The sequence below is a fragment of the Bos taurus genome, chromosome 11, assembly GCF_002263795.3.
Source record: "Bos taurus isolate L1 Dominette 01449 registration number 42190680 breed Hereford chromosome 11, ARS-UCD2.0, whole genome shotgun sequence".
In the NCBI taxonomy this organism is placed as follows: domain Eukaryota; kingdom Metazoa; phylum Chordata; class Mammalia; order Artiodactyla; family Bovidae; genus Bos; species Bos taurus.
The window spans coordinates 3,056,389-3,082,166 of NC_037338.1; the positions used below are offsets into that span (position 1 = coordinate 3,056,389).

The 25,778-nt window shown below is 48.4% G+C and overlaps 1 protein-coding gene across 3 annotated transcripts in view; it reads left to right on the forward strand.

The window, feature by feature from the left end:
• Nucleotides 1-25,778, forward strand: part of ZAP70 (zeta chain of T cell receptor associated protein kinase 70) — a 39,793-nt gene that overhangs the window by 8,901 nt on the left and 5,114 nt on the right. For 2 of the 3 annotated variants that reach the window (NM_001193017.3, XM_059891064.1), the window contains exons 2-12: nucleotides 11,282-11,729; nucleotides 12,484-12,644; nucleotides 19,327-19,465; nucleotides 19,566-19,647; nucleotides 19,728-19,774; nucleotides 19,986-20,037; nucleotides 21,002-21,194; nucleotides 21,696-21,902; nucleotides 23,707-23,899; nucleotides 23,989-24,129; nucleotides 24,229-24,341. In NM_001193017.3, the coding sequence (NP_001179946.1) occupies nucleotides 11,328-11,729; nucleotides 12,484-12,644; nucleotides 19,327-19,465; nucleotides 19,566-19,647; nucleotides 19,728-19,774; nucleotides 19,986-20,037; nucleotides 21,002-21,194; nucleotides 21,696-21,902; nucleotides 23,707-23,899; nucleotides 23,989-24,129; nucleotides 24,229-24,341 (1,730 nt within the window). In that variant the 5' untranslated portion in view covers nucleotides 11,282-11,327. Of the gene's footprint in view, nucleotides 1-11,281; nucleotides 11,730-12,051; nucleotides 12,175-12,483; nucleotides 12,645-19,326; nucleotides 19,466-19,565; nucleotides 19,648-19,727; nucleotides 19,775-19,985; nucleotides 20,038-21,001; nucleotides 21,195-21,695; nucleotides 21,903-23,706; nucleotides 23,900-23,988; nucleotides 24,130-24,228; nucleotides 24,342-25,778 lie in introns of those variants that run through there. The other variant, XM_005212295.5, reaches the window with a different exon arrangement.

The window sequence follows — 25,778 nt, forward strand, 5'->3', positions numbered from 1 at the left end:
GAATCCCAAGGTCAGAGGAGCCTGGCAGACTACAGGGCATGGGGTCAAAAAGAGTTGGACATGACTTAGCAATTCAACAAAAACAATAAATGGGATGGTGACTGCATTTCCTGGTCCCCAGTTAATCACCTGCCTGTAACTATTGGGACATCCAGGGCCTGCCCCCCACCCCCAACTCTGGCCCTCCCAACCCCAGTGTTAGAAGCCTTCTGGTTAGAATGCTGCTTCTGGCCCCTCTTCCTAAATCCAGCTGCCTTGATTCAAGCCTCAAATGATTCTCACTCAGTCCCAGTGCCTGTCTTTGCAAGTCCCTGAACACCATGGAAAGGCAGCCTTTCTCAGTCCACAAAAGCTTTCTTTCCACCCCCTGCTTATAATTGCTGAACTAAAAAGGGTGCCCGAGGACCCTTCCTTGAATGCAAAACTATGTCCGGGTGGCCTTAACTGGACTCATCTTAGTAGAGAAACAACCAGAAACTGTTATGGGCATAATTTTTTCGACATTATATAAAAACTTAAAAACATACAGAAAATGAGAACAATTCGTTGTACAAATTATCTACCTCTTAGATTTTACAGTGGAATTTTGCTATATTTGCTTCATAACATGTACTTGATCCTCATTATTATTGGATTCTGTATCTGCCAACTCCCCTGCTTGCTAAAATTTATTTGTAAACTCCAAGCTCATGCTCGTTGCACTTTCATGGTCGTTGGAGGGCATGTGCAGAGCGGTGTGAAATTTGAGTCAACCCACATGCTGGTTCCTGCAGAGGCTGAACAACGCAATGCTTTGCCTTCTCGTTTCAGCTCATATTGTAAACAAGTCTCTTTCTCACAGTCTATTTGGTACCACATTTTTGTGCTATTTGTCCATAATTTCACTGTGTAAATGGTCCCCAAGGGCAGCACTGAGGTGCTGTTTAGTGTCCCTAAGTGCAGGAAGGCTGAGCTATGCCTCCCAGAAACAGTACGTGCTGAATAAGCTTATAGGGCTGTTGGCCAAGAGTTCAGTGCTAGTGCATCAATATAATTATGTAAGGTGTTTTTAAACAGAAGTAAATAAAACAAGGTTATATACTGATCTGTTGATGAAAATTGTATGACCAGAGACTTAAAGGAACTTAACCCCGAATTTCTTCTAGAAGCAATGGCTTAGTACATCCTCACACAATACCTTATAGAAATATTGCAGACAGCAAGACTCAACTATATCAATCTATTTATCCATACATCAACTTTTGCTTTTGGATGCCTTCCTTTCAAAATAAATGACAGTCATCACTACACTACCCATCACACCTGAATATTTCTGCACACAGATCATTGACTGGGGTTCAATATTTTATGGTGCCTTTAAAAAATATATTTTAAAATTTATTTTAAATTTGGCTGCATCGGTCCTAGTTGTGACAGGCACTCAGCATCTTCATCGTACAATGAGGGCTCTTGCACTGCGGTGCATGCTCTCCAGTTGTGGCACTTGGACTCCAGAGTGTTTGGGCCCAGGAGCTGTGGTGCAGGGGCTAGGCTGCTCCACGGCGTGTGAAAGTTTAGTTACCTACCAGGGTCCAGCCCTGGTGGATCCAGGGAATTTGAAGGGGACACGGCTTCGGCGATCGGGATGTGATAGAATTAAAGATATAAAGAGTGGTTAGATAGGGATAGCTCAGCGAAGAAATTCAGTGAAGAAAAGAGGCTGAATAACTTGGTTTATGTGGAAAGCCAATAAAACTCCAAGACAAGGAGTTTGCGTCACCTACGTAGGCCACAGGCATCCTCCCGTTCTCCTGAAGGAGAGGAGACACTAAGGTCTCCCCGGTCAAATCTTTAAAGCCCAGGCAAAATTAGTAGGCATGACGAGCCTCCACGCTCCAGATGGGAATTCAGCCAGAAGGTGAGAGAAAGAATGATATGGGGAGACCAAGCTTCAGTGAGCAAGGCCCGCACTTTATTTTCCAAAGTAGTTTTTATACCTTAAGTTATGCATAGAGGATAATGGGGGAAGGGGTAGAGTCATGCAAGGTCAGCAGTCCTTGATCCTTATCAAAGCAAGGCTTTCTTCCTGCAAACTTATCATATGCAAAAGTTTAGGTGATTTACATCATCTTCTGGCCAGGAGGCCTGTTAACATTTTATGACCCTTTCTTCAGAAAACTTATTTTTCTCTAAAGCTGATTATTCTAAAGTCAGGCGCCACCCTCCGAAAGCATTAAAGTTGCATTCCTATAGGGCAAAGGTGTGGTAGGCTATAACAAGAAAAGTATTAACTCAAGGGTCCAAGGTTACAAAAATTAAAGCTACTACTTACATTCCTATACACCAATTATATTAATCAGTACACTCCCAGGGACACAGTAGGTAAGGGATATGGAAACTTAGTAGCAAACATTGGCCCAACAAGTGAAAAACCCTTCACCAATACAATGGCAACCCACTCTGGTGTTCTTGCCTGGAGAATCCTAGGGACGGGGAGCCTGGTGGGCTGCCGTCTATGGGGTCACACAGAGTCGGACACACTGCAGTGACTTAGCAGTAGCAGCAAGGATATAAAGAGTGGTTAAATAAGGATAGCTCAGTGAGGAAATTCAGTGGAGAAAAGAGGCTGACATAAGGATAGCTCAGTGAGGAAATTCAGTGGAGAAAAGAGGCTGAATAATTCAGCCAGAAGGTGAGAGAAAGAACGACATGGGGAGACCAAGTTTCGGTGAACAAGGCCCGCACTTTATTTTCCAAAGTCGTTTTTATACCTTAAGTTGTGCATAGAGGATAATGGGGGAAGGGGTAGAGTCATGCAGCAAGCCAGGCTTTCTTCCTGCAAACTTATCATATGCAAAAGTTTAGGTGATTTGCATCATCTTCTGGCCCGGAGGCCTGTTAACATTTTAAGACCCTTTCTTCAAAAACTTATTTTTCTCTAAAGGTGATTAGTCAGGCGCCACCCTCCAAAAGCATTTAGATAAAGTTGCATTCCTACAGGGCAAAGGTGTGGTGGGCTAGAACAAGAAAAAGAATTAACTCAAGGGTCCAAGGTTACAAACAATAAAGCTACTACTTACACGAATTACAGTAATCAATACACTGCCAGGGACACGGTAGGTAAGGGATATGGAGACTTAGCAGCAAATATTGGCCCAACAAGTGAAAAACCCTTCACCAATACAATTTCTAATCAATCTTTTAACTGCTCAAAGGAGTCTGTATTTATACAGTTTAGAACATCTTATGCCTCTCACAGTTGGGAGGCTCTGAACAATCACATGTGGCCGGAAAAACCTATTCAGGCCGCCTAGAGGACTTCCAAAGGAGTTTGTAGGTTGAAACACTGTCACACCCAGGAATTATTAACTGGAGCTGTAAGTTAATGCTTTTTTCAGAGACAGGTAGTGGGGGACAGCCCCCTGTAAAGTCAGAGGTGTAGTTGAGAGTCCAAAGCAGAAAGTAGGCAGACTCTGGTTTTGGGGGTAGATGCTCGAGAATTTCCAGGGGGACTCCCGAGGCTCGATCCCGCCTTTGCGTATGCCGAGCCTCCTGCGTCATGACCTTTGCCACGGGTGGAGCTCCTCACACTGGCTCCCGGCATCTCCGCCTTTTTTATTTTCTTAAAACAGCCAGATGCAGCTCAGTCGCGAGCTTCTGAATGTTCTGCCGAAGAATCCTGACAATACAAGGAAGAATGATTATGAGAAGCAAAATTAAAGCGCCAGCAGCGACATAACCAAGGATATTACACAGAATGTTTTTTCCTGAAATGAAGTTAGAGAAAGTGTGAAAAAAGTCATTAGCTGCTCCAGCGGCGGTAAAATCCAGTCGAGAGTGTTCCAGGGTCTGTATTTGATTATGAAGTTTCCCTAAGTCCAGGCCAATGTCAGAGCTGTTCCAAACACCTGAGATATGATTTTTGATTTTTTTCCCATTCGTAATCTGTCTCGTTTACCTTTAAAGATGTCACGCATATCCACCGGTAATCAGCGTGGCAAGACAGAGCCATTTTCACTTTTAAAGCCTGTAACTCAGTCCCAGTATGCATTATTGCCTCCTCTAAGGCATCTACCCTCAGCTCTAATTTCCTATCTATAGCTTCCTGGGTTGCTAGAGTTAAAGAAACACTTTTAGACATGGTATCAACATATTGAGCAGTATGCACTTGTTGAGTCAATGATATTGCTGCCACAGTAACAGAACTAATTGCTGCTATTAAAGCTGATATTCCTAAAATAAGTAAGCCCACAAACCATCGCGATCGCATTAAATCCTGTAGTTGTTGTAATACAGCAAGACCAAAATTATCATATCAATAAGTGGTTACATCATAAGATAAGGTGGACGTTGTAACACTACAAAGAAGCAAACATATCGAGGGTTTAAACAAGATGAGAGCATACATTGTTCACAAGTTACTACATTGGGTCCACCAGTGAAAGTCATATGTACATTAAGTTTTCCAGAATCGTTGGTAAAGAGAAAAACATAAGGAGAGGGTAGACAAGCCAAAACAGAATAAGTAGAATTATTTTTTGGCTGGAGTTCGCACTGCAGCAGCCCTGTCAGTCTCGCCGGGATCTCGATGTTTATCTTGCCTCCCCTGTCGGCGGGCGCCGCCCCTGCTCCCTCGCTGAACCGGCCTCGGGCTCAGCAGCGGCCAAGCCGGACAGACAGACAGTAAGGCCAAGCAGACAGACGCTGGCGGGGCTATCGGCTGCGAGCGCTGTGCGCTGGGCCCCGGCAGCCAGGCTGGTCCGGCCCGGCTCCCGACGCGCGGCTGTTCTGTGCAGAGGAGTGCCCCTCCTCTTTTATGATCCAAGCAATGGGGGAACTGGATGTCTGGGGGACTGCAACATGGCGAATCAGCCTGTCCCGGATCTAAATTGGAGAATCTGCGTCCTGTGGGAAAAAAAAAGCACATCCTCGACCGCTAGTTAATAATGGGTCAGGACCCTTCCATTGTCCTGAGAGGAAGTCCTTCCATTTGACTAATGGCTTTGCATTTAATTGCTCCAGGCACCAATGACATAGCATTGCAGTAGTTCTGGCCAGATCAGTATTTAGAATATTTATTACGAAAAGAGCACGTTGCAAGATTTGATGGGGAGAGCTATACTTAAACTCCCCTTCTTTTAGTTTTTGAATTTGGATTTTTAATGTTTGATGCGCTCTTTCAACAATGGCCTGTCGCTGGGGATTATAAGGGATGACAGTATTATGTTTAATTTGAAACTTTATACAAAATTCCTGAAAAGACTTAGAAGTGTAAGCAGGAGCATTGTCAGTTTTCAGAGCTTTTGGCAGGCCCAAATATGAAAAACAAGTAAAGAGATGTTGTATCACATCTTTAACTGCCTCTCCGGTACGAGCAGTTGCAATAATAACGTGAGAAAAGGTATCTACAATTACATGAACAAAGGGCAGTTTTCCAAATGAAGAGACGTGAGTTACATCCGTTTGCCAGAGTACGTTAGGTTTGAGACCCCGAGGATTAACTCCCATAGGTAGACTACTATAAACAGTGGGGCAGTGTAGGCAAGAATGCACAATCTCTTGAGCAGTCTGGGAATTTGGAATTGATATCTTAAGGCAGTAGCATTTTGATGATGAAGTAAGCGAGAGGCTCTGGCCTCCTCCATCACAGTAGCCACTGTATTTCTGGTTAACAAGTCAGCCAAATCATTAAAGGCATTTAAAGGGCTGGGCAATCCAGAATGAGCCCAAATGTGTCCAATGAAAAATATTTTATTTCTTTTCCAAATTTGTTGCTGTAATTTAGTTAACAAATGAAATATGGTAGTTTTATTTTCAGGCAAAACTGCAGATTCAATATGTGGAAACAGCTTGACTACATATTGAGAATCAGAATAAAGGTTAAATTCCTCATCTGCAAACATATCAAAATCCTCTATGACTGCTGTTATTTCAGCTCTTTGAGCTGAAGTTTCCTGTGTTTCTAAAACCTTTTGGTGATTTTTAGTAACTATGGAGGCTTTACCGTTTGCTGACCCATCAGTAAAGGCTATCTGAGCATTTGGAATAGGAGACTGCATCTGACAGGAAAAATAACTGGATGTTTGGACATAAAATTGAGCAAAACATGCGAGGGTAAATGATGCAAAATTTGACCACAATAATTTCCTATGGCAATCTGCCAATCCTCGAACATTAGAAGAGCATCAAGTTGTTCTTTATTATATGGAATTAAAATTTCTGATGGCTCTTTACCAAATAATTCAATGCTCTGCTTTTTTCCTTTAATATCAAAGTAGCTATCAATCCTGGATAAGAAGCCGCTACTTTTTTTTTGGTTTGAGAGGGAAGATGGACCCACTCTAGGGGGCCGTTTTGCAATAAAACCAATTTTTTGTCTGGCTACCCCAATTACACCTATGGGGGTTTTATGGCAAAGGAATTGTCAAGCAGTTGTCAATTTAATTTTTTAAAGTTTTAAAATTTACATTTTAACAACATAAATTTAGGGATATGTTAATTTAGGTCTAATGTTTAGTTTAGGTCTCTGTATAAATTTAAATAATAAATGTATAGCCTCCTTATCTCATTTTGGTATACATATATACCTAAATGCAAAATGTATTTATATATGTATTTATACATGGCAACAAGTATAAACTTATTGACATATAATATATATAAATCAATATACTTGAACTAATCTTTATAATTAATATATTAATTAATATATATTACAGCAATACAACACGTACACAGCTAATACCAACCAAAACAAACCAATGTACTGCAATAATACTTGTCACACATATATAATATAATTATACAGTATATAGAACATATATCATCACAGCACATCAATCCATACCAATTAATATCAGCCACACACACATTATATTACTGCAATACATATTTAATTATACAGTATATATATAATATGCATATATAGTATACATATTAATTTATATACAAATTAAGTATAGATCTATAAATAGAATTAGGTATACCTTTATTATATTTTATTTATACCCATACTTAATTAGGCAAACTGTAATTAGGCAAATATATTTATACTATGTATTTATAACAATATATAAAGTATTGTTAATTGTACCGCCTGTTGACAACTAAGAAATTGAGAAAACCCTTCTCTGAGTATCTCTTATTTGAGACAGCACGTCCCTCCCCCATAGGGTAAAGGGGAACGTAGGAACTACATAGGGTTGGAAAGTTCCACAGGTATCCTCAAACTGCCAATCTAACATTTTTGAACTTTTAACTACTGTGGGGGCTTGAGGGCAAATGAAACAAAATTTGACCCCTGAAATGTATCAGGGCAACTTGCCAATCATCACTATTTTGTAAAAGACTTGTAGTTGATCCTTATTGAATGGAATTATTATATTTGCTACTTCTTTTCTAAAAAGTTCCACACTTCTTTTTTCCTCCTTTTATAATTAACTGTGCCACCAAGCTGGGATAAGATAAAAGTATTTTTCTTGGGGTCACTGGTAGATGGGACCAATGGGCCTTTTTGACACAATCACCCTGTAGGTGTATGTTTTATGGCAATAATAATTTAATCTCATCTTTTGGTAATATTAATCCTAATTAACTGATCATTTAAAGTCTCATCTACTTTAACAAGAGCCTACTCTGTCTCATTAGTCAACGTTCTCTTAGAACTGGAATTAGGATCGCTTTTTAAGCAATCAAACAAAGGCTTTAAATCTGCAGTAGTCAGTTATAAATGTGGGCATATCCAATTAATGTCCCCTAATACTTTTCGGAAATCATTTAAAGTTAGTAAACAATCTCTCCGCAGCTTCAAAGGGGCATTATCAGTTTTCAAAACTTTTGGCAGACCTAAATATGAGAAGCAACTAAAGAGGTGTTGCACAACATCTTTATAAGCTTCTCCAGTTATTGTTTTATAACCTAAATCTGGTCTATAGCTTTTTAGATGACAAGCAACCATCTAATCTTTGCTTGAATATTTCCAGCAACGGGGAACTCACTACTCTTCAAGGTTTTAAACTCTCCCTCACCTTTTTCTCTACAGCATTCCCACCCCGCATACCACTTTCTCTTATCCCACAACTCATTTTCAGTAATATGTGTTGGCCAGGAGCTGGGCCAGTCTTTCCCAGCAATGTTAAGAGACGTCTGTTCCTGTGTCTAATAGCCCTGACACTTTATTTTCTTGAATTAAAAAAAATTTTTTAAAGGCCTAGAAGCTGTAATTTCCTGTACCCAAAAAGCTAGATCACTAGATCTAAATGCTCTATAGCTCTTAGCTTGAGAAGTCAAGTTTTTTCCTGTCTGATAAGGTAAAAGCAAAAGCTGTGTTACTCTTAGACCTTTATTAATTTGCACAGTTTTAGTAGGCAGCAAGGTCAAAAACTTTAATTTCTCAATATAATCAGAATCTACTACACTATGCACCACCGAAATTCCTTGAAAAGAAAGCAAGCTACGCCCTAGCACAAGTCCTACAATGCCCTCAGGTAGGGGTCAGCCACTCCCATTGGAATCGGAGCAACCAGCAGGGGTTAATACTGTTGCTAAATCCCCTTACCGTTCTGCTTGGTCATAAGAGAAACACTTTTTATTTGTAGAATCTTTTTCTATTACGATTATTTTTCTTTCCTTTTTTCTTTTTTTTTTTTTGCTTGGGTGGGCCCCCCTGAGGGGTTTTTCTGCAAGGAGCAGGCTCTGTATATTGTGTATTCTTTAAAAGCTCCTTTGTTTAAAAGAAAAAAAAAAATTTTTTTTTAATCTTTTTCAGCCTTAGGCAATGCTCTGGGAGGCTTTGGATGTAAACTGGGGAATTCCTAGGCCCTGGGAGGTGCAAGCGGAGGTGGGGTAGTCGCCTTAAATCAGAAATTGTTGGCTAAATTTTTAAAGGTTTGTGTAGAGGGGGAGGGGGCTCACCAGGGCGCCAGGCCATAGCGTCCTGTAAGCCCTCTCCTTCCTCCGGAGGTAGAGCACAGTCTCCCTTTTCTTCGTCAATGGCAGAAAATATGATCTGCGCAGAAGGTGGAGACCCACTACCATCCACCGCTATAGCCTCTCCCATAGGCTATCCAACAGCCTCATGACGGGGGTCCAGAACATTTTTAATCATATTTATAGGATAAGTGTTTAGTTGTTTCTTTACCTTCACCCAAGTATCTAAATTAACAGTACCCTCTTCTGGAAACCAAGGACACTATTCTTGTACAAATGAAAAAAATGATTGAATGGTAGATTTTTTAACTTTGATTCCTCTCTTACTTAATAACTGCAAAATTACTCCTATAAAGAGCTGTCTTTCATTTGATTCAGTGTTATCCATGTCAGAAAATTAAGTATAGCAGAATATTTAGGTTTAGTTTTCAAAGATCGGGTTTATTTCAACCTTTTAACTCTAGAAACCGGGTTTTCTCTCAAACCACTTTGACACTTTCAATAAAAACCGGGTTTTCTCTCAAACCCCTTTAACACTTCCCACCATTACTCGCCCTGTCTGTCCTACAGTGGGACACCCTGGGTGCGGGCCTATCAGTCCCATAAATTCAACACTTTCTCAACACTTTTTCTGAGGTAGCTACCTTCGAATTAGCCTGTTGTGGGCGCCACTTGCCGGGGTCCAGCCCCGGTGGATCCAGGGAATTCGAAGCTGGGACGGCATCGGCGAGGATCAGGAAACAATTGCTTAATTAAACGTTAATTAAGGACGTAAAGAGTGGTTAAATAAGGATAGCTCAGTGAGGAAATTCAGTGGAGAAAAAAGGCTGAATAATTCAGCCAGAAGGTGAGAGAAAGAACGACATGGGGAGACCAAGTTTCGGTGAACAAGGCCCGCACTTTATTTTCCAAAGTCGTTTTTATACCTTAAGTTGTGCATAGAGGATAATGGGGGAAGGGGTAGAGTCATGCAGCAAGCCAGGCTTTCTCCCTGCAAACTTATATGCAAAAGCTTAGGTGATTTGCATCATCTCCTGGCCCGGAGGCCTGTTAACATTTTAAGACCCTTTCTTCAAAAACTTATTTTTCTCTAAAGGTGATTGGTGAGGCACCACCCTCCAAAAGCATTAAAGTTGCATCCCTATAGGGCAAAGGTGTGGTGGGCTATAACGAGAAAAAGAATTACTCAAGGGTCCCAGGTTACAAACATTAAAGCTACTACTTACAACAATTATATTAATCAATACACTGCCAGGGACACAGCAGGTAAGGGATATGGAGACTTAGCAGCAAACATTGGCCCAACAAGTGAAAAACCCTTCACCAATACAATTTCTAGTCAATCTTTTAACTGCTCAAAGGAATCTGTATTTAGACAGTTTAGAACATCTTACACCTCTCACAGTTGGGAGGCTCTGAACAGTCACATGTGGCCAAAAAAACCTATTCAGGCCGGCTAGAGGACTTCCAAAGGAGTTTGTAAGGTTGAAACACTGTCACACCCAGGAATTATTAACTGGAGCTGTAAGTTAACTCTTTTTTCAGAGAGAGGTAGTGGGGGACAGCCCCCCGTAAAGTCAGAGGTGTAGGTGAGAGTCCAAAGCAGAAAGTAGGCAGACTCTGGTTTTGGGGGTAGATGCTCTAGAATTTCCAAGGGGACTCCCGAGGCTTGATCCCGCCTTTGCGTATGCCGAGCCTCCTCACCCTGGCTCCCAGCAGCAAATGGTCAAGCTCCTTTGGTGAGCAAAGGTTGTTCCAGCTGCAGGGCCTTTGTACTTGCTGTTCCCTCTGCCTGATGCTTTTTGAGAAGTGGGATCCTCTTTATCCTTCAGATCTCAGCTCACATGCTACCTCCTCAGAGATTGTGACCATCCCGACTACAGCGGCTTCTTTCTTGGTCTCACTCTATTTCCTTTAAAACACTGACCTCAATCTGTAATTATTATTTTTGTCTCTTCTTTGTTTATTGCATCCTCCCTCCCTCACTGTCATCTCGGGGAGGGCAGAGACCATGTCTGTCTTATTCACCCGTATCTCCAGCCTGAAACACTGTAAGAATCCAACACGTGTTTGGGAGATAGATGTGCCCGGTGCGTGTGTGTGTGCAGGCCAGTGAGGGGTGCCTGGGTGCTCCGGACTAGGTCTGAAAAGTCGAAGGCTGGTTTGGGACTCCCCAGTCTGAGTCCAGCAGGGTAAGGCGCCTTTCCAAGTTGACTCCGGCACAGATCAGTTTCTGCACGACTGGCACACACAGCTGTGCTGCACGGATGCCCGTTAACAAGGGGTCTCTCCTCCTATCTCTGGGTCCAATGGATGGGTTCAGGAAGGGAAACCAAGGCCCTGACGTGCCCTCAATCCCGTTTTGAACCCACAGGGTCTGGAGAGGCGCAAGGCCACGCACCCTGCACAGGGCGGCGGCGATGCCGGACCCCGCGGCGCACCTGCCCTTCTTCTACGGCAGCATCTCGCGCGCCGAGGCCGAGGAGCACCTGAAGCTGGCGGGCATGGCCGACGGGCTCTTCCTGCTGCGGCAGTGCCTGCGCTCGCTGGGCGGCTATGTGCTGTCGCTCGTGCACGAAGTGCGCTTCCACCACTTCCCCATCGAGCGCCAGCTCAACGGCACCTACGCTATCGCGGGAGGAAAGGCGCACTGCGGCCCGGCTGAGCTCTGCGAGTTCTATTCACGCGACCCCGACGGGCTGCCCTGCAACCTGCGCAAGCCGTGCAACCGGCCGTCGGGGCTCGAGCCGCAGCCCGGGGTATTTGACAACCTTCGCGACGCCATGGTGCGCGACTACGTGCGCCAGACTTGGAAGCTGGAGGTGAGAGCGCGGGGTGAGAGAAGCGGGCCCTGGGGGAGCTTGGCCAGAGTGCAGCTGTTTCTGGAGGGGGCAGGTCTTTGGTGGACGGGGCTGCGGAGGGGCTTGGGGCGGAGCCAGATGGGCGGGCCTTGAGAAGGTGGGACCGAGGAGGGCGGGCCCTGGGGCCGAGGGAGCCATGGGAGTTGGTGAGAGCTGCAGTCTTCGCCAGCCTGCGCTGGGCTTTGCTGCGCCCATTTTAGATGCTAGAGGGGTGGGGCCTGGTTGGGGGCAGGACCTGGGAGGAGATCTCGGAGGCAGGGGCCTGAGCGACGCTTTGGTGCTTATCCGAGGCAAAGCGTAGTCGGGGAAAGTTGAGGTCGCTCTGAGTCCGGAACGGACAAGGTCGGGAGCTGGGCTTGGGCTGGGAGCGGGGTCCAAGAACGGATGGTGGGAGCAGTGCCCTGGGGTAAGTTGGCCGGCAGGGGCAGTGGCTTGTGGTCTTCGACAGCCTGCACTGCCTGATTACCCGGGTCAGGTCTTCAAGTGGGAGATGAGAGTGGGGCCTATTAGAAGGCGGGGCCTGGGCCGTGGCCCGTGCGCGGGGCCTGGATGGATGGGAGCGGGACCACAGAGATGAGAGGAGGGGTGGCTGTCCTCATCAGCCTAAAAGACTTACGTCCTAGGCGTGCCTGAGTTGGGAGTGTCCAGGAGATGGAAGAGGGGTCCTGTGGCGCGCACTTAACGACACTTACTTTCTTCACCCTCCCTTCCCCAGGGCGAGGCCTTGGAGCAAGCCATCATCAGCCAGGCACCCCAGGTGGAGAAGCTTATTGCCACGACAGCTCACGAACGGATGCCCTGGTACCACAGCAGCCTGACGCGCGAGGAGGCTGAGCGCAAACTCTACTCGGGCTCCCAGACCGACGGCAAGTTCCTGTATGTGGGGCTTGGGGCTGGGGTTTTGGGGGGGTGAGGCTGGGGTGGACCTCAGTGTGCAGGTGGGTAATGAGGGGGTGTGCCTGTGGTCACAAGTGCGAGTGACTCCAGAGTTGGGCGGCCTGGGTTGAAAGCCAGCGTCTGCTACTTGCAGCTGGGCTCGCTGGGCAAGTATCAGAACTGCTTGCTTGCATTAACTCTTCTGCATTCACCAAATATTTGCTGAACGCCTACTGTGTGCCAGACACTGTTCCAGGCATTGAGGGCGTGGCAGTGCACAGTTCAGATCAGATAAGTCGCTCAGTCGTGTCGGACTCTTTGCGACCCCATGAATCGCAGCACGCCAGGCCTCCCTGTCTATCACCAACTCCCGGAGTTCACTCAGACTCACGTCCATCGAGTTGGTGATGCCATCCAGCCATCTCATCCTCTGTCGTCCCCTTCTCCTCCTGCCCCCAATCCCTCCCAGCATCAGAGTCTTTTCCAATGAGTCAGCTCTTTGCATGAGGTGGCCAAAGTACTGGAGTTTCAGCTTTAGCATCATTCCTTCCAAAGAACACCCAGGACCGATCTCCTTCAGAATGGACTGGTTGGATCTCCTTGCAGTCCAAGGGACTCTCAAGAGTCTTCTCCAACACCACAGTTCAAAAGCATCAATTCTTCTGGTCTCAGCTTTCTTCACAGTCCAACTCTCACATCCATACATGACCACTGGAAAAACCATATCCTTGACTAGATAGACCTTTATTGGCAAAGTAATGTCTCTGCTTTTGAATATGCTATCTAGGTTGGTCATAACGTTCCTTCCAAGGAGCAAGCGTCTTTTAATTTCATGGCTGCAGTCACCACAAGACAGACCCAAATCCAGTGTCCTTACGGAGCAGGCAGACAAAAAACCAGGAATCACTAAAACATAGAGTATGTCAGATGGTGGCAAGTGTCGTGTGTGGAGCTGGGCAGGGGGAGCTGGACAGGGGGTTGCAAGCTGAGCTTAGGTGGCCAGAGAGGGTGACTTTTGCGTAAAGAACCGAAGGAGGTGATAAGTGGGCTGCCAGCTCTTTGGGAGGTGTTTCTGGCTAGTACTCAGACCAGGAGGAGGTTCTTGGCATGTTCCAGAAGCAGTGAGGCCAGTGTGCTTGGAGCTGAGTAAGTGATACCTGGAGTGGGAGGGCTTCCCTGGTGGCACTAGTTGTGAAGAATCTGCCTGCCAGTGCAGGAGACATAAGACACCTGGGTTCGATCCCTCGGTTGGGAAGATCTCCTGGAGAAGGAAATAGCAATCCACTCTGGTATTCTTGCCTGGAGAATCCCATGGACAGAGGAGACTGGCAGGCTACAGTCCATGGGGTCACACAGAGTTGGACACAACTGAAGCGACTTAGCACCCATGCATGCATGGAGTGGGAGAGGGTGAGGCCAGGGAGGTGACTTTGGCTTTGATCCTGAGTGAGGTCAGAGCCCTGAGGGAGCATTGAAACTGCTCTGTGGATGACGATAGTACTAACCCAAGGATCTGTTAGGGGAATGCACCAATTAATATGTGTTAAGCAGTCTAAAACAGAAGAGGGCGACAAAAGACGAGATGGCAGGATGGCATAACCTATGCAATGGACATGAACTTGGGCAGACTCTGGGAGATGGTGAAACAGGGAAGCCTGGTGTGCTGTAGTCCATGGGGCTGTGAAGAGTCAGACGTGACTTGGTGACTGAACAACAAGTGAAAGTCAAGGATCTGGTATATACTAAAAGCGCACTGAATGTTAGTATATGTGGGTAAATGCAATGTCTCTGCCTGAGCCTGAGCCATGGCTGAACCATGTGGCTGTCTGTGAGTTAGTTACTATGAAAGAGTCGGTCTAAAGCTGTTTACAGCCCTGTGCTGGGGCTCCTGCTTTCCGGTCAGGACCTGAGCTTCTCTCTCAAGCAGGTGTTATCCAGATGTCAGCTGAGGTCACTCTGGTCCCGAGACATAGACAAAGTTGGTGCCTGTCTCTTTCCTGTGGCCTCAGGAAACGCAGCATCCTCCCCTAAGATGTGAATTCTTGAGGGCCTCCCTTCTCATGGTCTCTTCTTGGCCTGAGATCCTGCCTGGCTGAATCCTTGCTCTCACCTACCTCCCCTAGGGCTGTTCCTCTCCCAGGGCCATCCTCTTGGAGGAACTGACCTTTTCCCCTTGATTTCCCCTCCCCTGTGAGGCCTGAGCATGTGCACCAGATTATCTGCAGGAATCCCTCTACAAGATTGTAATAATAATAAAATATTATTGTCAAATAATACAATTTTTTTTCCACCCTGCTTAAGGGGATGACAGAGGATGAGATGGCTGGATGGCATCACTGACTCGATGGACACGAGTCTGAGTGAACTCCAGGAGTTGGTGATGGACAGGGAGGCCTGGCATGCTGCGATTCATGGGGTCGCAAAGAGCCGGACACAACTGAGCGACTGATCTGATCTGATCTAACAAAGCTAGGCTGTAAATTGAAGTAGAGTTTGCCAAACTTCTGAGGGAATTCTTGAATGCATGTTATAGATAATACTCAGCTGCAAAGATGGCTTCTGAACAACTTAAGGCTATTTTCTAAGACTGAGGCTGAGGGAGCTATGATCTGATACAGTATAGACTGAGGCTGATGCTGGGGTTCAGAAACAGCTGGGGCAGTGACATTATGAGGGACATGACTCAGGGAGGGAAATGTTGAGACCAAGAGCCGCTACAGTGAGCCAGACTCCTGGACAATTAGGCAAGGCATGCTCTGGACAGAAGCTGTCGTAGGCTCTTCTTGTGGTTCCTGTCATCAATAACTGCTTTCTCAATATGTGGATAGTTAGGGACTGAAGGTCAAAGCTGTAGGCACAAAAATCTCATGAAGGAACACCCACAGTTCATCATGATGCTGGGGATAAGCCCAGGACTGGTCTAGTTCTGCAATGAGGGTGCAGGTGTGATGGAAAGTCACAGGCCCCTGTGGCCAGGAATCAAGACCAGGGCCATACTTATCACCGACCACTGTTCAGAGCTGCTGGCAAATGGATGGAATTATACCGAATGCTTTGCTGCCAAAGCTCACTTCCTTTCTGCCTGTTTAGCATTTGTGGTCCTGATTGATTCAACTGAAAAAGACACCTGAACCCTGGAAAGGGCCTTCAAGACTATATCATTAAGTGTTTCTTAATGGACCACAGGCCCCTTTGGGAATTGTACTGAAGCTGAATACTACTCATAATCCCCAATACATGTTTACCCCCAAAGATTTTGCAGACAGTTATATGAGATCATGGGCTTCCCTGGTGGATCAAACAGTGAAGAATCTGCCTGCAATGCAGGAGACGCAGGTTCGATCCCTGGGTTGGGAAGATCCCCTGGAGAAGGGCATAGCAGCCCACTCCAGTATTCTTGCCTGAAGAATCCTGTGGACAGAGGAGCCTGGCGGGCTACAGTCCATGGGGTCACTGAGTGGATCACACTTACACGAGATCATGGTTAATCCTGAACCTCATTTTTGGAGCCCTTTTCAGGATAAGAACGTCTGAGTTAGCTCTGTTCTTTCATTTTACATGTGAGGAAACTGAGGTTCACAGAGAAGAAGCACCTTGCTGGAGGTGCACGGAGAATCTGTTACAGGGCTGGGTGTCAGTCCCGCGTAGCAATCAATTGTAGGGTCAGAAATGGGTTTACATCCTGGCTCCATCCCAAACCCACTGTGGAGCTGAGGCAAGAGATGTAATCTCCTTGAACCTCAGCTTCCTCATGTGCAAAATACGGGTAATTATAGCACAGGGTGGGTATCTTGTGGAGAACGTGGTGAAGATGAAAGGTCAAATATTGACAGATTGAGCAAGTATATTCATAAATGGCAGCTCATTTTTATCACCAGGATCAGGTTCCACGTATTATTTTGTAAATATTTATCTATTTTTGGCTGTGCTGGGTCTTTGTTGCTGCACGGGCTCTTCTGTAGTTGCAAAGAGTGGGGGCTACTCTCCGCCATGGCGCATGGCCTTCTCATTGTGGTGGCTTCTCTTGTTGCAGGGCAAGGCTCTAAGGAGCCTGGGCTTCAGTAGTTGCGGCGTGTGGGCTCGGTATTTGCAGCTCCCAGACTCCGAGCACAGGCTCAGTAGTTGTGGCACATGGACTTAGTTGCTCCGAGGCGTGTGGGATCTTCCCAACTCAGGGATCAAACCTGTGTCTCCTGTATTGGGCAGGCGGATTCTTTACCACTGAGTCACCTGGGCAGCCCTCTATATTTTATTTTAAAAGTGGAGATAGACGTTGATGTGTTAGCCTGTACCTCGAGTTTTTAAGTTCAGGTTTGAACTTCAAGGACAGAGAACTGCCACCAACTGCTGGATTTTAGTAAACAAAGTAGAATTTGTGGTATTGAAATGTATTTGGTGAGCACACCAGTGTCTTTGCCTATATGGGACTGGTGGCTGCTCTTTTGTGAACGCTCTTGTCTCGTCCCAAAGACAGAGTATCAGTCGGCCTTTGCTGTGCAACAAACCAACCTAGTGTGCTGTAGCTTAAAACACCAGTTGTTTATTCACGCTTGGTTCAGTGGGTTGGCTCTTTGGGCTTAGTTCAGCTGGGTTTCTTTTGCACCTGTTTGTGTGGTCACAGCTGGAGGGTTGACCGGGGCTGGAAGGTGTGGGGTGGCCTCACTCACCAGTCTGGCAGTTGGCAGGCTGGGGTGCCTTGGTTCTCCTTTGTGTGGCCCCCCCAACAGGCTAGCACGGATTCATTGCTGTAGTGGTTGCAGGGTTGCCAGAAAAAGCAAGCAAGGGCAGGCAAGCCCCAGTGCTCAGCCACTTTTCAAGCCTCTTACTCGGTCCTGTTCGCTAATATTTTATTGGCCGCAGCAAGTCATGTGGTCAAGCCTTGATTCAAAACATACAGAACTAGAGTCCATCTGTTGATGGGAAGAAATGCCTAATATTGTGGCTGTGTTTTTTTTCCCCTAATATTCCACACATGTTTGTGGGTGAGTGGCTGGGCATTGAGTCTGTTGTCGGTTCAAAAATCTTAAGAGTTTGAACTTACGAGGTATTTTCACTTCTCAAAAGGAGAGAACTAGAAATTAGAGGCCGACACGACTGAAGCAACTTAGCAGCAGCAGCAACGCCCGGCCCAGCCTACCAGTCTAGTTATGGAAGTGCCTTTCTTTCTGGGGGACATTTGCGTTTCTCAGTTTGTTGTAGGATTCTCTTCCTTGACTTTGGTGCCCCCCTGTTGCCCCCAACATACCCTGTTTCCTGTCTCTCCAGGTGTCCCCGAATGTTGTGAGTTGGCCTGGGAACCATGTCAGCCTTCACTGAATTGTTCTTTTGGGAACTTGCTATCTAGGAATGGATGGGATATTCACAGTCACCCCTCCATTCTTCACTCAGGTTTTGCTATGGAGATTTAAGGGATATTTCTCTGTCCTTTGGCTTAAGAAAGGGTTGCAAGGTGAACTCGCATCTGTCTTGTTCACCACTGGACTCCTGCCCTTAGAACGGTGCCTGGCATGTGCTCAACACTTAGTAGATACTTGTCCACTGAATGGCTGTCCACGGGCAGGACCCAAGCCCTGGGAGTGTGCGGTCTAAGGGCACCCACATGGGTTATCCCGTGACTGTTTCCTGCTGCGTGCTGCTGGCCGACTCTCGCGTAGCTCAGCTCAGTCCTCTAGATTATTGGTCAGTTGTCCGCCACTTCCATGGTGCCGGAGGCCCCAGGAACGGCTGCCCTCCCCCCTCTGCTGGAAACCTACACTTAACCTTGGAATAGAACCTTGTACCAGGATGTTGAGTAGTTTTACCATGGGATGGGAGGGTGCAGGGTGCCCTAAACTGGCCTGTGTCTCTGTGTGCATCCATGCACATGTGCATGGTTGAACAGGTTCTTACTGCATGAAGACACCATCTTTGAGGGGCTCCATTCCCATTCAGAGACATGGAAGAGTTTAACATTTTGGCAAATTTCCGGAAGAGTACAATCAAGGGTCTCATTCTGTTAAAGGCCATCTGTTATAATTATGGGTCTATTGTGATGATGAGGTGACTTGTTCTGATTTGTATGAAGGTGCCCTATGACCTAGCCATGGACCTGTGCTTACCTTTATCACTCAATGTATAGAAATAGCTTTGCCTCCCCAGGAGAATGGTCTTAAGGCTGTGTGTCCCCCACGAGTGGCTCTGTGTCCACCACAGATGGAAAAATATCCCGCCATGAGTGGCCAGCTGTCTCCCCCCACCCACTTGTGGCCATGGGTGGCAAGACGTTGCCATGGAGAACCAGGCGTCCCCAGTGTATAGCTGAGTGTTGCCCCCTGAGTGGCCAAGTATCCAGCTGGGGGTGGCTGAGTGTTAGGCTATGTAGGGCTGAAAATCCACCACAGGCAGTCCAGTATTCCCCTGTGGATGGCCCCCTGCCTGTGCTTGGACGACTATGAACATGGTTCTCCTCTTCTCTGGTTGCCCCGGTGCCCCTTCCCCCAGCCCCACCCAGAGTCTGTTACCAGTAGGTCTGGAGGTCAAGTGGGGCCTGACCTTGGTTTCCACAACCCCTGCCACTTCTCCATGAGGCTCTGGGGTGCAGAGCCCATAGGGTGTATGTGTGGGAACTGAGTTCTATTAGGAGGGAACCACCAGGGGCCCAGGTGGTTGTTGGGGTGACACCCCCTCCTCCTCCTCCTGCCAGGCTGAGACCCCGGAAAGAGCCGGGCACGTACGCGCTGTCTCTGATCTATGGGAAAACTGTGTACCACTACCTCATCAGCCAGGACAAGGCGGGCAAATACTGCATTCCCGAGGGGACCAAATTTGACACACTCTGGCAGGTAAGCCGCCCACCCGCCCTGTTGTAGGGGAGAGGCTGTTTGGGGGTGCTCAGGCTCCTGGGGAAGAGGGGAGTCCCAGCCCTGACCCCACCCCCCATAGCTGGTGGAGTACCTGAAGCTGAAGGCTGATGGACTCATCTACTGCCTGAAGGAGGCCTGTCCCAACAGCAGCGCCAGCTCAGGTGAGTGGGGCAGCAGTGGCGGGAGTGGGGGACCGGGAGACCATGGCTCCACCTCCTCACTGTCCCTTCGGCTCCCCCAGGGGCCGCTGCTCCTACACTCCCTGCCCACCCGTCCACATTCACCCAGGTGAGTCAGGGGCCTCCCAGAGGTGGGGCCTTGGGGATGGAGCACAGTGGGCGATGAGTCCTGTTCCCAGGGTAGGGCTTGGCAGGGAAGAGTGGGGCTGCCATGGAACAGAAGAGGGGCCCCCAGCACTCTGGGAGTCCTCAGAGGATGAGGGCCCATGAGAGGAGCTGGGTGCCCCCGACTCAGGCCCTGCTGACCCCATGACCTTTAGCCTCAGAGACGGATCGACACTCTCAACTCAGATGGATACACCCCTGAACCAGGTGAGCCGGCAGAGGTGAGGGTGTGTGGGGGTTCGTGTCAGGCTGAGATTGGGATCCTGGCTAGGCCCTGGGCTGTGTCAGGGGAGGCCTAGGCCAGGCCTGACCTCGGGCAGTGGGCTGGGTTGCCCTGGGCACAGAGTGAGCCTGCAGGTGTCCACGTGGGCATACGCATCACGCCCGCCTGCACGCATGTGCCTGGGGGCATGCTGACACACAGGGGGCTACACCTAGCCGTGCCCAGGCAGCCTCGGGTGTAGAAACACATCCATTAAGCACCTACTGCGTGCCATTCATGCTCTAGCACACTGAGTGTATGAGCTTTGCAGAATCCTCTAACAAACCACAAGAGGCGGTCATGGTCATTATTCTCATTTTACAGAAGGGAGAGGAGGGCAGGAACTGTCAGGTCGCACAGCGGGCCAGGGGTGGAGCTGGGATTTGAACCGAGGAAGACAGACTCCACAGCCCACATACCTAACATGCCTGCCACAGACGCTCGAGTGTTTCATGTATGGATGCAAGCCTGTGCACACAGATTCACCTGGAGTCCTTGTACACGTGGCTGTGTGGTTCATACGTAGACAAAGGTGGGCACGACACGTGTGCACACGTCAGTGCACACACACACAGATGTGCACACTGCAGCTGGCACACTAATGGTTGCTTGTGTAGACACACTTTAGGACCCCTAGCACACACCAAGACATGGGTGAGAGAGTTTGTGGGCGCACATGTGTGAACACGCTGCACACGTGTTACACCTGCACATTAGATGTGGCTTCACAGCTGGTGTGACCAGGAGCACCCACAAGTGCACATGCGCACGCACACACATGCTCTGCACAGTGCGACTTGTGCCTTTGGCGCGTGTGCCTGGTGGGTGCCAAGGCTTTCCTGTGCTCCTCCCACCCCTGTCCGTTTCCCTGCTCCTGACCTGGGAGTGCACACCTGTGTGTGTGCTCAGCGCGGTTAGTGTCCTCAGAGAAGCCGCGAACGATGCCCATGGACACCAGCGTCTATGAGAGCCCCTACAGCGACCCTGAGGAGCTCAAAAACAAGAAGCTCTTCCTGAAGCGTGAGAACCTCCTCATGGCTGACATCGAACTTGGCTGCGGCAACTTCGGTTCAGTTCGCCAGGGCGTCTACCGTATGCGCAAGTAAGCTCCCGCCTTGGCTGGGGAACCACTGTTGGGTGGGGCACGGGGGCATGGCCTCTCCAGGCCTTGTGGAGTGGAGCCAGGATGAGACTTCAGATTGACTGTGAGGGGGGCTTACCTGGGAGAGTTCAGGACAGTCCCGAGAGGGAGTGAGAGGAGCTGGCCAGGGGCAGGGAGAGTTTGGGCTAGCTGCAGTTGCAATGGAGTCCTTGGCTGATCGCAGGGGAGCTGCAGAGGGGCCAACCCTCGTCTCCTCCATTGATTAGCCATTGGATACACGCAGGTCATTGGATATAGGCTGCCCCCGGGGAGGGTGAAACTGAACCGGTTCTTTTTGGTGAGGGGCTTGGCTGTGAGCTCTGAGTGACGGGGAGGTCTAGGCGGCAGACCACGCAGCCACTACACAAGTCGGGGGAAGAGAGGCAGGTCTGGTGGGGATGAGGGAATGAGTGGTCCAGGCCAGTGCGGGCTCAGGCGGTGCCCCTCCCTGTGTCACGGCAGGAAGCAGATCGACGTGGCCATCAAGGTGCTGAAACAGAGCACGGAGAAGGCGGACAAGGACGAGATGATGCGGGAGGCACAGATCATGCACCAGCTGGACAACCCCTACATCGTGCGGCTCATTGGAGTCTGCCAGGCCGAGGCCCTCATGCTGGTCATGGAGATGGCTGGTGGCGGGCCCCTGCATAAGTTCCTGGTCGGGAAGAAGTGAGCCCCTGGGCTGGCGGGGCGTTTGGGACTGGGGGCTGAGCCTGTCCACCCAGAGGTGTGCTCCACACTCATTTCCCCACATTAGACACATTTACACCTGCTGCCCACACTTACATCCCTGACAGATCTGATCTCAGGTTTGAGTTTCAGCGCTGTCACTCACTCTTGTGACTCCAGGCAGGTCTCTTAATTCTTCTGTGTCTCAGTTTCTTCATTTGAAAAACTGCGATGCCCCCTCCAGGGGCCCTTGAAGTCAAATGAGTTGATATTTATAAAGTGCTCAGAACAGGGCCTAGCACTCCTTGTAGGAGCTTTGTAAGTATTAGCTCTGTTGCTTCTGCCACCCCAGGTCTCTCCATCAATTCAAGATCCACTGTGATAGTTGATTGTGTTTGACCTAAAGCAGGGTCAGAAAACTGCAGCCAGGTTTGTTTTGTATAGCCTGGTTTTCCATTTTCAAAGGTCTCCAAAAAGAAAAAAAAGGACCATGTGACAGAGACCATATGTGTCCTGCAAAGGCTGAAATACTTACTCGCTGACCCTTTAGAGAAAAAATTTGGCTGACCTCTAATACAAAGAAATTGCAGTTCCATTTGGTTTCCTCATGCCTCAAACTCTTACCCTTATGACAGAATCTTTTACATTCATGGAGGCATGTGACCTTTAACCCGAGCTCTTGCTGGAGTGCGTGCCTTCACGGGTCCCAGCTCAGGTACTCAGTTATTCCACAGGTGTTTCTGGGCAATTTCTCTGTGTTGGGGACTATTACCAACACTTGAGATTATCACTGAAGAGAGAGACAAAAGTTCTTTGCCCTTATTCTGGTTGAGGAAGAGAGGTTTTAATAATAATTATAATAAAGTGTATAGTGTCAGGCTGGGAGGTGAGAAGTGAGAATGTGAGGTTTCTGCAAACCGAGGGAGGCAGCCAGGTGCAGCTGTGGGGGAAGAGTGGGCGGCTGGTGCAAAGGCCCTGAGGTGCCTGGACTGGTGGAGGGGCCATGAGTTCCGGCCCTGAGGGTGACGCAGAGTGCAGGAGGTGGGGGAGGTGATATGGGCAGGGGTGTGACAAGGTGGATGATGCATGACCTTGCTGGCTATGGGGAGGACTCGGACATTTTCCCTGAGTGAGGTGGGAGCTGTGGGGGCTGTGAGCAGAGGAGGAGAGGCAGAGCCTGTGTCCAGTGTGTGAAGGACAGGCCGTGGCAGGTGAGGACAGAGGGGGCTGTTCAGGTCTAGGCTGGTGATGATGGGGGCTGGTCCAGGTGGCAAAAGCAGGCGTGGAGAGAAGTTGGGGAATACTGGAGGAATTCTGAAGGCAGAGCTGCCAGGGTTTGCTGATAGATTGACTATTGTGTGTGAAGAAGAGGAGCTGAGGGCAAGGCTTGAGTACGTGAAAAGATGAAAGGGAAGTGTGTGTGTGTGTGTGTGTGTGTGCGCGCGCGCGTGTGTGCACATACCTGTGAACAATCAGGAGTTTGACTTTATTATTTTAGAGATGCCCAGGAGACTCCCTGAGGGCACACAGGGGATACATTAATAAATTAATACATTAATAAATACATTAATAAATGTATTAAGTTTGGGGATCACGGTGGGTAGAATTTAAAGCCTGAATGAGGGCAAACATTTGTTCCTGTTTTGTTCACACACTGGGTGTGTCCCCGCCCCATGCCTAGCACACAGCGGGTGCACAATTAGCTCCTGTTCAACAGAAGCTCAGCTGGATCAGACTTGTGCTTTGCCCCCTTGGGGCCTTGGGCATCCTCTCCCAGCTGCTCCCTTCTTCCCCCTCACCCTAGGGAGGAGATCCCCGTCAGCAATGTGGCGGAGCTGCTGCACCAGGTATCTATGGGGATGAAGTACCTGGAAGAGAAAAACTTTGTGCATCGTGACCTGGCGGCCCGCAATGTCCTGCTGGTCAACCGGCACTATGCCAAGATCAGCGACTTCGGGCTCTCCAAGGCCCTGGGTGCCGACGACAGCTACTACACCGTGAGCCCCCGGCCCTGGGATGCCCAGGTGGAGGGGGCTTGTGGGTGGAGGCCCCGAGCCCTCTCTCAGCATTATCTCCCGGCTCCCAGGCCCGCTCAGCCGGGAAGTGGCCGCTCAAGTGGTATGCGCCCGAGTGCATCAACTTCCGCAAGTTCTCCAGCCGCAGCGACGTCTGGAGCTACGGAGTCACCATGTGGGAGGCCTTCTCCTATGGGCAGAAGCCCTACAAGGCAGGCGTGGGCAGAGGCGGCTGGCTGGCTGGGTGGGAAGGGGGACTGGGGGAGGGAGCCCTGATTACTCACACGTGCACTTGACTTTGGCTTGAGCAGAAGATGAAGGGCCCGGAGGTCATGGCCTTCATCGAGCAGGGCAAGCGGATGGAGTGCCCACCAGAGTGTCCCCCTGAGATGTACAAGCTCATGAGCGATTGCTGGACCTACAAGTGAGTGCCAGCGGGTGGGAGGGTACCTGGCTGAATTGTCACCTGGGCCTGGGGCAGGAGGTTGTGGTGTCCGACAGCCAAGCATCACTCTTCACACCCAAAGACCCACGCAGTTCCTGGCCTTTCCAACCCACAGTACCTTTACTCCCCTGCCTCTGTGCTCAGCTCTTCAACACATTGACCCTACGATGCTCTAGCACCCCAACACCCTACCTGTGGACACCAGGGCTCCAGCATCTAAAACCTCAGTCCCCCTCAGCCAGCACTCAAGCAATCCTACAAGATTCAAACAAGTCAGTACTGTTACCCAAAATATGACACCAATACTCAGGGCATGGGGTAATATTCCATTGTGTAATATAATTCCTTTTCCCCTTCAGCCAACACATAGTTGCCCCTTCAGGTCAACACTGAAGCCCCCAAATATTCAATATCCCCCACCTCCATCTGCTTGAAGTCCAGTGCTTGAACACCCTAACCCCCAACATCAGCAGTATCTCCACTTCCAAGCACAAGGAACGTGCACCCACACAAGCTGTCACCCTTCACTAATCACGCAGTGCTTAGGCATTCCAATATTTGACCCCCTTACTGTCCCAATGTCAGTTATCCCACAGGACAGCACCTGTCACACTGACACCCAGACATCCAAGCAATCCAGTAAATCAGTTCAGTTCAGTCGCTCAGTCACGTCCGACTCTTTGCAACCCCATGAATCACAGCACGCCAGGCCTTCCTGTCCAACACCAACTCCCGGAGCCTACCCAAACTCATGTCCATTGAGTCAATGATGCCATCCAGCCATCTCATCCTCTGTCGTCCCCTTCTCCTCCTGCCCCCAATCTTTCCCAACATCAGGGTCGTTTCCAATGAGTCAACTCTTCACACGAAGTGGCCAAAGTATTGGAGTTTCAGCTTCAACATCAATCCTTCCAATGAACAGCCAGGACTGATCTCCTTTAGGATGGACTGGTTGGATCTTCTTGCAGTCCAAGGGACTCGCAAGAGTCTTCTCCAACACCACGGTTCAAAAGCATCAATTCTTTGGCACTCAGCTTTCTTCACAGTCCAACTCTCACATCCATACATGACTACTGGAAAAACCATAGCCTTGACTAGACAGACCTTTGTTGGCAAAGTAATGTCTCTGCTTTTGAATATGCTATCTAGGTTGATCATAACTTTCCTTCCAAGCGTCTTTTAATTTCCTGGCTGCAATCACCATCTGCAGTGATTTTGGAGCACAAAAAATAAAGTCTGACTGTTTTCCACTGTTTCTCCATCTACTTCCCATGAAGTGATGGGACCAGATGCCATGATCTTAGTTTTCTGAATGTTGAGCTTTAAGCCAACTTTTTCACTCTACTTTTTCATGTTCATCAAGAGGCTTTTTAGTTCCTCTTTACTTTCTGCCATAAGGGTGGCGTCGTCTGCATA